Below are 14,235 nucleotides of genomic sequence, written 5' to 3'. Positions count from 1 at the left end.
TCACTATTTACGTCCTGCAACTTTAACATGGAGAAATTGATAATACTATATTTGCTTACTCATTATTTTTTATATTATAAATCTATATCAAATAATTAATTACGGTAGTAATAGTAACATTTATCACCAATAAATATCTATTATCAGAATAAGAATAACATCACAAAAATTGTTTGGTGAAAAAATCTTTCGTAGCGAAAAAACGTAGGCTGGAGTAGTAGACACATTTGTATTGACTAGAAAGTTTTGATTTGATTCGTATGCATTTTATCGATGACGCGTGAGTAATTTTTCATTTTTCCGACTGTATCTGATATAATATATCGATATAATTATATCCGATATTTTGATATTTATATAAATATCATATTTTCGAACCCTGGCTAGAATATACACCAACTGCTAAAGAGTAAATCCTGCCCTGTATATTCCAACGTTAGTCTCCAAAGGCATAATGTCATGAGCACAACCTTACTCCAAAATTATATAATGACAATCGACAGAATTGTCAAATTAAAAGTATTGATCAAAACATTTACTACTAAACTTCTTAAGAGAAAAAGAAAATTCAGTATGAGTTGTCCGGTAAATATTGTTTACATTTGTATTTTATTACTAAAAAATATTTGTTAAAAAATAAATTACGTTTAATACACTACATATTAATATATTCCTCTTTTAGGTTAAAAGTCAATGTCAAGCAGCTAAGGGAAAAACTTACAGGATCGTAATGATACGCCACGGAGAATCCGAATGGAATAAAATGAACCTTTTTTGCGGATGGGTCAATTCCGAATTGAGCGAAAGAGGCAGAAATGAAGCCGTAAGATCTGGCAACGCTATCAAAGAAGCTGGTTTGAAATTCGATCAAGCATACGCGTCAGTATTAAAGAGATCTCAGGATACACTAAAGACTATTTTAGAAATTATAGGCCAAACAGACATCCCCACTGAATATACTTGGAGATTAAATGAAAGACATTACGGAGGACTTACAGGTTAATTTATATTGGTTAATTAAAAAAATCGATAATTAATTTGACAATAATTGTCATTGTATCTTCTATATATCTCAACTATAAATATTGTATTGTTAGAGATTCGCCATTAATGAAGTTTATTACTAAATCACCTGATTATTTACGTAACTGGTTAGCTCATTTAAATTAGTTGTATTAAAGTACTTTATTAAACATATCAATAAATGCAGCAAATGCTACAAAATATTATCAGTATACGTGTGAAAAATTTACATTTTAACATTGTATACTTAAAACAGTATTTAGTATATTATTATATTTCTAAATTCAGCGGCTTTCAAGTTTTAGACATGACTTATTCCAAATTATGTCGATTCGCCCGCATATGCTCCTCTAACCCAGAACTCTACACCTTGGTGCAAAAATGTCCTCATTTTCGCTTCCAATATTATCTTTTAGTTATTGTATGATTCGAGATTTAAGTAAACGCGAAAAAACTTTTCACTTTAGATAGTCTCATCACATGGTTCGGCTGATCTAGGGGGTCAAATCATGTCTCAAACATTGCTATTAGTTTTCGAGAGAAGAGTACAACATCTTGCTGAACCATGTATTAATTAGAGCCCTATTAATAGAGCCAAAAAAGTTTACCGTGATTCACTAAACAGTTACTATTTGTCATGCAACTCCTTCGGCTTGGTCGATGTCCAATATCTGAAAATTTGCAGACATTCTTCAACTAAAGTGGGCTAGAGATAACATTATTGGGTCTGCACGAAATAAAAAAAATTGCATTGATTTTTTAGCACACCGTTTTCGAAAAGCAATAATTTTGCCTTAAACATCCTAAATTACATTAAACTAAAATTAAGTTTGGATTTGGAAATATATTTTGTTCGAACTAATTACTTGTATGTAAAGTTGACTTGGGTATTCTCAAAGCAGCTGAGTACTTTTGTAATAGTTAATTTTCCACGTTCGAATAGCTGATACGTCGAAAACTGTCTTTGGTTGAAACCGAAAGTGTAAGGCACAGATCGATTGATTAATGGCAGAACCTTTACATGTTACAATTAATGTAACATGCTTAATTTGTCGTTAAGTTCAATTTCAGTTTCTTAAAAATATTTCGTAAAAATTTTGCAATAGCCACTTCATTTTATAAGTACATTAGACACGTCCATTTTGTCGATATAAATTTTATAAGCAATTTTATTTGGCAGTTTAGTTCTTCGTTTTAATATTTTGGATTTTGGAGATTTGAGATTTCTCTCTGATGATATTTTTATGGTTTATTCCGGGTATTCAAGTATTCCTGTACCGAGGACATTTCTTAGGTTTTGATTTGAGGTGAATTTCGAAAATTAGATATTTTTATGGTTTGAACAATTCGTGTATTGAGGACATTTTATATGGTTGTCTCGACCAATCTACGTGTCATCTGTTGGAAACATGGCAATGTTTAATTAAGTTAAGTACATCAATGTAATGTGAAAGTTTAAATTCAGCGTTTTTAGGTATATCTCAAATGCCTCATATTTGCTAACAAAACTTAAAATGGAAATATTATGTTACATATTTTATGCATGTTTTATGTTACATTAGGCTCTAAAAATGTAAATTCCACAGTGACCCGATCCGACGCCACCTAACCGATGGAAGTGATAAATTTAATTGATTTCATCGATGATTGATCACACAAAGTTTATTTATTTAACAGCTTTTATAGAAACTGTCTACATTTGCAGCAAAATGCAAAAAATGCTATCGAAAGCTGCACTCTTTACCTTTAAAACGCACTTTCTTTGATTTTTGTGGATAGGATGCTCTGATCAAAAGATATCGAATTTTTACAGTTGAGTTGATAAAAATTTTATTTAAAAAAAGAAGAGTCAATTTCCGAGCAGCCCTGTGTAGCAAACTAGGTAACACACACCCACGCAGTCTTCTGCATACCTACAAAACCTACATTAGACCAGTAGTCGATTACAGAATCCGCCTCTATGCCTTACTCAAATGAACACCTTAATGGCCACAGAAAGAAAAATCCTGAGGAGAATCTTGAGCAAAAGTTTAGACTTATATCCATCAATTTTCCAATATCTGCACAATACAAAATCGGATCCAATCTCTCAGTAAGAGATATGTACTAAGAACCATCGATAGCGCCAACACCCGAGCTTAAGAGGTCCTTAAAATAAATCACCAAAGTAGAAATGCGAAGATTTCTATTAACGAAAACAAAATTCAGATTTTTGCTTTAATCTGTTAGTTTTATAAATTTCAAGGAAAAACAGACGATGCAAAGGGTATAAGAGAGGTATGGGAAAACTAATCTGGGTTTACTCTTTATGAAACCAAGAAACCAATGAAAGAAACCAATTCGCCAAGGATTTTTGCTTAGATGAGGAGATATGTTGTGGAATGCAACTTTTAGATTCTCCATACCTGTCTTACACCTTTAGCATCGTCTGTTTTGCCTTGCAATTTATAGAAGGCACAGATTAAAACAAAAATCTGAATGTTAGTTTCGTCAATAGAAATCTTCGCATTTCTACTTTGGTGATTTATTCTCATATGTTGGTATAGCGTCCATATTGAAGCCATTTTGTTGTTGCTTCTTTTGACGAAAAAAAATAATTCACTTTTGGAGCTTCTGTACCAGTCGCTCTGATGAATCCTGGTAGGATGAAATAAGTAGAAGCGAATATACAGGGGCATTATACGTGAAATCAAATCTTAACTGTCTTTTCTTTTAGGTCCTTAAAACTTCCTCCACTACCGAAGGCATATACTGACCAGACATGCCAAGCTAAAATTTCAATACATTCTTGCCAGCTAAGCTGCTCAACTTTGCAGACAACGAACTTCCCGATGAGTACTTTAACATCATAGAAACTACACCTCTAAAATATAGCAAGTCGCAAATCCAAAAATGCTGAATACAAGAGCCGTTCCAAATGTTGTGCATCTGGTAACACAGCAAAAATCTTCCTCTGGGCAACAACCAATGCTAACCTGTACCTTCCTATTATTATCTTCCCTTTTTCCGACTGCCGTTAAAAAAAAGGGAAAAAAGAGCTTCATAGCTTGTTCTGCAGTGCTGACATAGGGGTTCGAAATATGGATTATTATACAGTTGTAGATCTATCTACTTAAAGAACAAGCTAGTACTCCTTTTATGGCATTCCAGAAAGCCGCATTATGGAAAATTAAAACAGAATTAAAATTTGTGTATTCATGTATATTGAAATTCAAAAAAATCTTATATTGTTTCATTATTTGTCTCTTTTGCAGCAACCTATAATGAAAATATATTACCCAAAAAAATAATCGTTTAATTCAAAAAAACAATAGGGTTTACCATTGAAAAATACTTTTTAAAACAATATGTTTTAGGTTTAAACAAATTAGAAACGGTTGAAAAATATGGAGAACAACAAGTTCAAATATGGAGAAGAAGTTTTGACGTACCCCCACCTCCTCTAACTCCCGACCACCAATATTACAACGTTATAATAAACGATCCAATATATGCCAATGGGCCACCTAAAGACCAATTTCCTATGTTTGAATCTTTAAAACTTACTATTGAGCGAACACTACCATTTTGGAATGAGACTATAGTGCCGGCAATGAAGGTAATTTCTAATTTCAAATTAAACGAAGATTAAAGTAAAAATGAATATAAACTAATTAGCATTAAAAATATATACTCGATAGATTTTGATAAAACTGTCAAAAATTTCTATTTTTTTTATTGTAACTTTTGTCAACGATTGACACAATTTGAAAGACGATTCTGAAATACGCAATTCCCATTTTGATGCCACCTAGCGTAATGTAATTTGACTGGATGTTCTCTGGAAAGTTCAGGTCTTTTAACGGATTTTAAAGATCTTAGATTCGCAGCACTCAACCTTATTCTAACCATTTTTTTACGAATATGTATGTTTCTGACATGTTGAGGATTGATTCTAATCTCTCCAGTAGTTGAATGAGGGTTTCTTAGTCAATTCAAAGCTACTATCTGTATAAAACACGGAAAATAAATACTGGTTGCACGGTATAGTGAAACTCTAATCTGTAAGCCATATAAATTTGACTTGTGTCCTTAATTCGGGCAGTAATAGCGGCAACAATCATAGACACACTCAAGATATTAATAATAGACTCATTATGATCAATAAACATGTACTCCACAAAGCAAAAAATTGAGTGTGTAACTAACTTGTACATTAAAGATAGGAGAGATGATCACTTTAATATTCTTGAGATTCTATTTCTGGATATATGTTCTAATTGGAAGACATTTCTCAATCAAAACTAGCGTCAGGATATTTTATTAAATCGTGTACATTGTTGTTAAAGTGGAAAGAGAAAATGAAAAACCAATTAGAAATTTGGGTATTTTTATGATAAATTAGAAGGGTCTCCGTATTTCATATCAGTGAATGAGAATAAGATAATATAGTAATAATCCTTCTGTTATAAACTGATCGCATCGAGTCAATTGTATCTTCCAGAAACTGATCGCACCTGCCAATCTTCAATTCATTCATGATATCCATTCCAGAATTCTGAAACCTTGTACCAGCTTGTACACGTCTAGTGGATGGTACTATACGTTTTTGGAGTCACTTGGTAGACTCCAAAAAGTATTTGCCGCCTGCTGTCTGCTGAATTACGTTTCAGTTTAATTGAGTCAAATTAAGTTTAATCTTAGAGAGTCTTTGATACATTTCCCATTACATTTTGAATTTAAATTTTTCAACATTTTTTAAAATTTAAATAATCTTCATTTCCTCTGCGTGACACATTTCTTCAGAAAAGTCAGTTGTCATTTCTTCAAAAAGCATTTAAAAAGCCAGTATTGGATCCTACTCAGTCTGTCTGTCGCCTCAACCCTATCCAGAGGGTTGGGACCTTGTACCCGTACCATCAACATTTTTTTTAATGTGTTTCTTGTGAATTCTGTCTTTAGATGTTTTTTTTTGACAAACTTTCAAAGTTTGCCTTCGAAATTTTCTATTTTTTCACCAATGGAATCTCTCTTGAGTAGTGGTACTTTTTAAATTTTTGACGTAAGATAATCATTGTAACACTTAAATTAGTTAATTGTAGCATAGCTCTGAGGATGGCTTTGTAAGCCGAAAGCGCCCAGCTAGGAATTAAAAATTTTACACACTTTTAAAATACTTTTCTCTTCCATTCATTTATTTGTCCAGTGTGTACAAAACATATCAGTCTTTTTCGATTAGTACTTTTATTGCTGTGTATTCCCCGATGACCTAAAAAAAACCCTTATGTAAATTTCTCTTGCACAATGTAATATTGCATAAATCTCTGTGTGGCAAGGCAAACAGATCTTGATACCTGCCATAATTTAAGTATTGCCCTTTTTTGCTGCACCTTTGGCAACCATATCACTGATACATGTGTTATCGTTGATCTTACACAATGTTCATAGCCCTATAGTAGAACCTCAACCTTCCCAAGTCTATTCCACTAGTCAGTCCTATACACTGCCAACCGTGGCCAGTTTGCTGCACCTATTTTTCTAGTATCTTCATCTACACCATCCTTCCATCTAAGTTTTAGCCTACCTCTCCGTCTACTTCGCACTAGATGTGACATGAGGATTCGTCAAGGACGGTTTTGCTGCCAGCTTGCTAGATGTCCTGCCTATCTTAATCTTCCTATTTTTATGAGAGATAGCACGTCTTTACCACCAGATATCTGTTTGTATATGTGGTATATCTAATAGTTGTACCGCCTCCTCCAAATACCGTTTCCACAGATGCCAATCATATTCCTCTTAGAATTTTTCGTTCAAATAGGAGCAAGAAGTTTTCATCTGTCTTGGAGATGGTGATGAAGGAGTCTAAGTATGTGAATTTTTCCGCTACTTCAAAGCTAGAGTTATTAACAGTGAAGTGGGGACCGACGTTACACAATGTTATTACATTTTATATTTTTTTGACATTTCGATTACCAATTCTGAAATAGTTTTTAACATTTTTTTAAATATTGAAGTCGTCAGAGACGAAAATCTAACTGAACTTCTAAAAATCATAACAAGCTGAATTTTTGCTCAGAATGTCCCTTTTGGGACCCCAAAAAAGATGCTAAAAAGTTTGCCACACCAAATTCCAGACTTGCCCCTAAAACCCCCCTCATAGGGGGAAAACGGAAGACACCGATTTACCAAATTCCACCCAATGCCGTCTTCGTGGAAGGATTTCCCGTGACGTGAGATTGTCTCTAATGTGACAGTTTAAATTCAGTGTTTTTATTAATTATTATTCTATTATTAATTATTCAAAATCAAAATTTTATGTTATACCATTTATTTATTTAACAGCTTTATAGAAACTAACTTCATTTGCGGCAAAATATAAAAATTGCATACGAAAGCTGCACTCGTCACCTTTAAAACGCATTTTGAGTTTTGATGATAGGATACTCTGATCAAAAGATATTCAATTTTTACCGTCGAGTTGATACAAATTTTATTTAAAAAATTGATTTCGCGTGCGTAACTGACATTCAAAATCGCCGGTCATTACAAGCGTTGTTGCTGAGAGAAAGGTCCATTCTACACAAAATGTGCTAATAAACATTTTTGTTCAAAATTATCTCAGCTACATTTCTTATTTGAATCAGTATTTTCTTCAGCGTACAGATTCTTGGCAAATCGTTGTTTTCTGGATCTTTTTGGAGTTCAAAAATTGACATTCTCAGCAAAATTCAGCTTGTTCGTCTCTTTTTTAACGATCAAATCTCTGACGACTGGACTAATAATAAAAACTATTAACGATCTTAAACTGTAAAGTAAAAATGAAGTTATAAACATTTACAGGTCAAGACCATTAGTAATTTTTATTTTAAAAATTTTGACTAAACAAAACAAATATATACACCGGTATTTAGGCGGTACGCCCTTCCGATAGGGATCTATGGAGGAGTATCACCGAGCCGCAAGCCCTTATCTCATGCCGTACTGCTCCACCATAGGCCGATCAGACACCAGCATATTCTAGCTTAAGCCGCAGATTCATTTAGAACTTTAAACTGCTGCGTTAGCCTTTTTGTTGTCTGTACACCGAGCTGGGGATCGAACTCACATCCACTGAACCACTCGCAGTGAAGTGAATGAGAACCGGCCGCCCAGCCCGCTTGGCTATCTGACCGACTACAAAACAAATATAAAATGTTAATTCTTATTACAATCAATTATAGCTAATCCCATATAAAATATTATTTAATAAACCTTTATTTCAAAAAGTTTATTGAAGTATGTCAGAAAATATACAGGGTGAGTTTTTAGTGCGACATCGGTCAATAATTCCATTCTGGTACAAGATATCCAAAAAACTTTGGAATTTAGAAAAAATGTAAGCAATGCTATTCTCCATACTTAAAAAATATGTGGAATTCTACAGGGTGATTAATAACTACGTGGTATAGCAAGCATACAATTTTTTAAATGGGACACCCTATATATTTTTTCATATTTATATTCCTCTCGTAATTCTTGTTCTTATAATATTGGGCTTTGCATTATTATACAGAGTATTTAACAAGTTATGACCGTTGTTATTTCGTAATCCCTATGAGATCAACACCATGTATACTATGTATATAATGAGAGAAGTAATGAATAAACAATTATTTATTTTATATAATAAGGTAAACAATATATTGTAATTTTTAAATTAAGTTCAATTGAAATCATTGACTAAAATTGGTATACAGGGTGAACTACAAAACAAAATTACGATTTTCTCAATTTTTTAAATGGAGCACCCTGTATGTTATTTTTTAGAAATATTGTATTTATAATACTCTTTCATTTTTATATAGCATTCTCTTTTCCTAAAATCATTATTTTCCGAGATACTTTTAGTTTTCTTCAAATTTCGAGATTACATTCAATTTTTGTAAGTAGAAATAAGTATTGAGTATTGAGTGATAATACAACAAAATTATTTTTATTCAATAAGTAACTAACAAAAATGATGTGATGAGAGGCAAAAGATACAACATCTTGAGACTTATAATTCAAGGAAAAGTAGAGGGTAGGAGAAGCGTAGGAAGAAGACGCGTTTCCTGGTTGAAGAACCTGAGAGACTGGTTTGGTTGCAGCTCAAGGCAATTGTTCAGAGCAGCTGCCTCGAAGGTCAGAATAGCCATGATGATTGCCAACCTTCGTCGCGGAGATGGCACTTAAAGAAGAAGAAGAAACTAACAAAAAATATAAACCATAATAATATATATGTAACGAATGCAACAATTAATGTGATATTAAGAAAATAAATGTTCAAAATGTCCACGTTCAACCGAGTCACATTTCTTAACATTTGTAAGTCAATTTTATTAAAAGCTTCTCTTATTCTATTTTTCATATTCTTTGGCGTTGTTGGAGGCTTCTGGTATACAAGGTCTTTTATACAGCCCCACATGAAAAAATCAATTTTGAAGAATTCCAGTGATCGCGGTGGCCAAACAGTTAGTCCTCCTCTGCCTATCCACGTCTCAGGAAAGTTATTATTTAGATGATTGTGAATAGAAGCAGTGTGATGAACTAGAGCACCGTCGTGTAAAACCACATTCGTTGTCGAATATTAAGCGGTACATTTTGCAGTAGTATTGGCAAATGTTTATTTAGAAAATCCAGATATATGGCACTATTCACACGACCGTCAAAAAAATGTGGATCAATCACATAATCGCCAACAATACCACCCCAAACATTTATAGACCACCTAGTTTGATTATGAGTGTTGCTCTTGAAAATGGGGATTGCTTGATGCATAGTACTGAAAATTATGCTGATTCACCGTTCCATTTTTGTGAAATGTAGCCTCATCTCCAAAAAGCACAAAATCTAAAAAAAAATCGGTCTCTTTGCACTTGCTGCTGAGACCATTGACAAATCTAATCTGCGTTGATAATCATCGACTATCAATTCTGTAACTGTATGCGGAAGGATGCAGTTTATGTTTTCGAAGAATTTTTGCCGCCGAAGTTTGACTAATGTCATGTTGACGTGAAATATCACGAGAGAAATTTCGGAGATCTTCGGTAGTCGCTATCAGTACATCACATTCCTTTTACTTCACTTAAAACAGTTTTGGTTCTCTCATTTTTTTTCATATATAACTGACCCAGTGCGAACAAAACCACCCATTAATTTTTTCAAAAGCTCTTGCGTTTGGCTTCCTCCGTGCAGGATATCGCTCGTGATATATTCTGGATACAAGTAAGCAATTTCTCGAACTTTCTCCTAATCCCAGATTAGAAAAAATCATTTTTAACAATAATGACAAACCACACAGACCGATTAAAAACGTAATAATATGAAAACTGTCATTTTCAAAGCCTACCGTTCACAGTTTAATAATATAAAAACTGTCATTTTTTAAAGCCTACTATTTTACCTTTGTAACTGCAACAAATGGCCTTTTACTTATTAATAACTGCTCGTCATAATCGGCAGTTAGGAATGTTTTATTAAAAATTCCTAGCTTAGAATACTGTTGATATAACAATCTAAAAATTGTTACATCAATTGTATATTGTTTTCCTTTGTGTTTTGTGTGAGTTATTTATTGAATAATCTTGTTATATTATTATACAAAACATATTATCTTGTAGGAATTTTAGGAATTTTGTATTTCATTAAGGAAATATATTTCCATAATATCACATTTATTGATACATTCATTGCATATTGTTATGGTTTATATTTTTTGTTGGTTACTTATTGAATAAAAATAATTTATCCATTGTCATCGACCTAGAGTCAACACATAATTTAAGTTTGGAAAGATGTAACCCATATATGGATGTCATAGAAATCTAATTTCATTGTTAGCTTCAAGTACATAAGGCACTGAAGATGATCTGATTAGATCGAAAACGTTATGCTGCTACTGTATAAATTTTGACGACGCTTGTAAAAGTTTTAAAGTTTTAACTACATGTTTATTTTATATACCTAAATACAATGGTGAAGTGTTTTAATTTCTGTATGTTTTTTTTTTAAATAATTTTGTTATATTATCACTCCATACTCAAGACTTATTTCTACTTACACAAATTGAATGTATTTCCGAAATTTGAAGAAAACTAAAAATATCTCGGAAAGTAATGAGTTTAGGTATAGGAAATGCTATATAAATATGAAAGAGTATCATAAAAACAATATTTCTAAAAATTAAAATATGGGGTGATCCATTTAAAAAAATTGAGAAAATCGTGATTTTGTTTTGTAGTTCAACCTGTATACAAATTTTTGTCAATTAAACTTAATTTAAAAACTACAATATATTATTTACTTTATTATATAAAATAACTAAAATTCTTTATTCATTACTTCTTTATTATATGGTGTTGATGACATAGGCATTTCGAAATAAAAATGGTCATAACTTTTTAAATACTCTGCTGTATAGTAATGCAAAACCTAATACTATAAGAACAAAAATTATGAGAATACAAAGCTGAAAAAATATATAGGGTGTCCAATTTAAAAAATTGTATGTTTGCTATACCACGTAATTATTAATCACCCTGTAGAATTCCACATATTTTCCAAGTATGGACAATATCATTGATTACATTTTTTCTAAATAAGTTTTTTGGATATTCTATACCATAATGGAATTATTGACTGATACACACTAAAAGCTCACCCTGTATATTCCATGACACACAGGTATAACGGCACTGCAATCTGCCACTCGCGACAAGGCAATCATTTCTTGACACCTTGTATAATTTAAGGATGGCCCTTTTTTGCCGCACATTTGGCGATCATATCACTGATGCATGTGTTATTGTTGGGTTTCTGACTCATTACAGTCAATTATAGCTAATACCATAAATAAAATATTATGTAATAAAACTTTACTTTGAAAATTTTATTAAAGTATGTCAGAAACTATATATTCCATAACACACAGGTATAGTGCCACTAGAACTGGAACCTGCCACTTTTTGACTTTACATTGTAATTCTCTAGAAACTAAGACTGAAGTCACTGACAACTATTTTATACTTCGATTATAAGCACACACATTTTTTATGTGCTTTGTAGTCACTATTTTTAAATATTTTGTGAACTTTGATTTCAACTGGTTGACTGGATCAAACATATAGTATGTTTTAATGACTTTTTGTCAATCTATGAAATTATTTTATTCTTGTTTAAATAATAAAACACTTTTAGTCAGGAAAACGAATAATAATAGCAGCACATGGAAATAGTCTGAGGGGGATTGTCAAACACCTAGATCAAATGTCAAATGAAGAAATCATGAAACTAAACCTTCCTACAGGTATACCTTTCGAATATGTGCTGGATGAAAATATGAAACCAATAAAAAGCCTGCAGTTCATGGGCGATCCTGAAACAGTCAGAAAGGCAATGGAAGAAGTTGCAGATCAAATAAAAAAGAAGTGATTATAATAATGATGTAAATACTGAACTATAAAAATAAATTTAAAAAATATATTGTTGTTTTTTTCTGCTGTTTTCAGTAGTAAAGAAGATACTACTATTTTTAATGAAGTTACTTTAAACAACTGTTAAAGTCTATCTGTTTGCAATTGGTAGGTCATTACGAATCCAAATCTTCATTAATCTGTAAACAGGAAGTAAAGTGGTCAAACTAAAATCACTCAAAATAATATCTTCTCGTGTTGAAATGCAGTTTTAGATATTATTTTTCTAAGGGTCCATCCTGTTCACATAGAAATAACAGTACAAACCTATGGATTATATAACTAACAGGTATGAAAATCATGGTTCAGTGTTGGAGAATCAAAAACGTACAGAGTTATATGTTAAATAAAATTAATGTTAAGCAGATACATTGTATTGATATGATAAGGTGGCAAACATACCTAATACCGTTATTCCTTTTGTTTTTGCCATTTTGTCAATGATATAATTTTTTATAGTATGACTTGTGTTGGCTTGCAATTCGTATTAATTCCGTTTTAAGCACAGTCTAATCATACGGTATTATTTTGCATTAGAGCCAGTTAATTATATCTACTTTTTTCCATGAGACCGCCGGTAACTTTTCCACTAATTTTGAGTGATAACTGGCGTTAACCAAAACAATGACAGCATTATTTGGTAGAAAATTCAATACCTTAGATAAATAATCCTCAAAAACATCACACCTATAAGAGTGGATGCAGGAGAAAGGAATACGACTATCAGTGAGTAAGAGATAGTCTTAACTTACCAACGCTTGAGTCAAGGAGGACATTGTTAGATTTATGTTTCTTACACAAAGTTATCAATGCTTTTATAGATTGTCCTCAACTCTTATCGCTTGTTAGTCTTAAAGTTCCTAGTAGAAGCAACAGACAATCAGAAATCTTTTCAGTGCCATTTCACCACACTAATTATGGTATCAATGAACCAACTACACGATTGGTCCGGAGTGCTAATAGCCTGCCAAGACAAATGGATATTTTTGACTCCAAAATTAGTTTGTTTAAAAAACAACTAAAAAGTATCTTACAATAAGTTTGTTGTACATCTGTATTATTCTTATATGTTTGTATTATTCTGAGGTGTTTATTTTAATAATTTATTGTTGTTAAGGTGTAACTTTGTAAAACTTGTGATTGTTATTTTAATAATTTATTGTTTTTAAGATGTAACTTTGTAAAAATTGTAAGTAAATGGATGCCGTATATAAATAAATAAATATTAAGCAAAAACTTTTAGGTACCAAGATATAAATAAGTAATTAAAATTAGACTGCTTTAAATGGTTTCATAAATAATATGGCATTTTTATGTGATCTGTCAAAATTTAAAGGCGATGCGATACATGTAACGCCATAACTACAACAAACTATAAAGTTTACAAGATTTGTGAAACCTTCAATTAAACCGTGTTCATTTTCGCACAACAATTTTTTAAATTTTTTAAGAAATTCTCTCAACAAGAATGTCTCACCGAGTTGATTTTTGGTTTTGAACATCAGTCAACAATTTCTCATTAGTATGTTGAATTCAAACTTGGACGCATTAGTCTTAGTGACGGTCCAAGCAATGGAAGTCACTCAGGGAAACAAGTTGATATTATATACAAGTTTAAACACGATAAATTTATAGACCTTAATTTAAAAAAATAGCAAGAACTGTTTTAAACATAAGTACAATTTCACGTTGGATACTGCAACTATTCACCAAAGGACAGAAAGCAACTAACGTGAATAGTGGA

General features: G+C 32.0%; 2 protein-coding genes across 7 annotated transcripts in view; one reads left to right on the top strand and one right to left on the bottom strand.

Annotated features, from left to right (window-relative positions):
* Sec16 (endoplasmic reticulum export factor secretory 16) overlaps positions 1-14,235 on the bottom strand; it is a 164,335-nt gene that overhangs the window by 146,433 nt on the left and 3,667 nt on the right. The window lies entirely within an intron of this gene.
* LOC140443748 (phosphoglycerate mutase 2-like) lies at positions 321-12,494 on the top strand. Its single transcript, XM_072535167.1, has 4 exons — positions 321-585; positions 683-998; positions 4,380-4,621; positions 12,217-12,494. Exons 1-4 carry the CDS (start codon positions 460-462, stop codon positions 12,448-12,450), a joined length of 918 nt encoding a protein of 305 aa, XP_072391268.1. The 5' UTR covers positions 321-459; the 3' UTR covers positions 12,451-12,494.

This window comes from Diabrotica undecimpunctata, chromosome 6 (assembly GCF_040954645.1).
Source record: "Diabrotica undecimpunctata isolate CICGRU chromosome 6, icDiaUnde3, whole genome shotgun sequence".
NCBI classification, from domain to species: Eukaryota; Metazoa; Arthropoda; class Insecta; order Coleoptera; family Chrysomelidae; genus Diabrotica; species Diabrotica undecimpunctata.
Note: the sequence above shows the minus strand (reverse complement) of the source record. Positions and strands in the feature narration are given on the sequence as shown.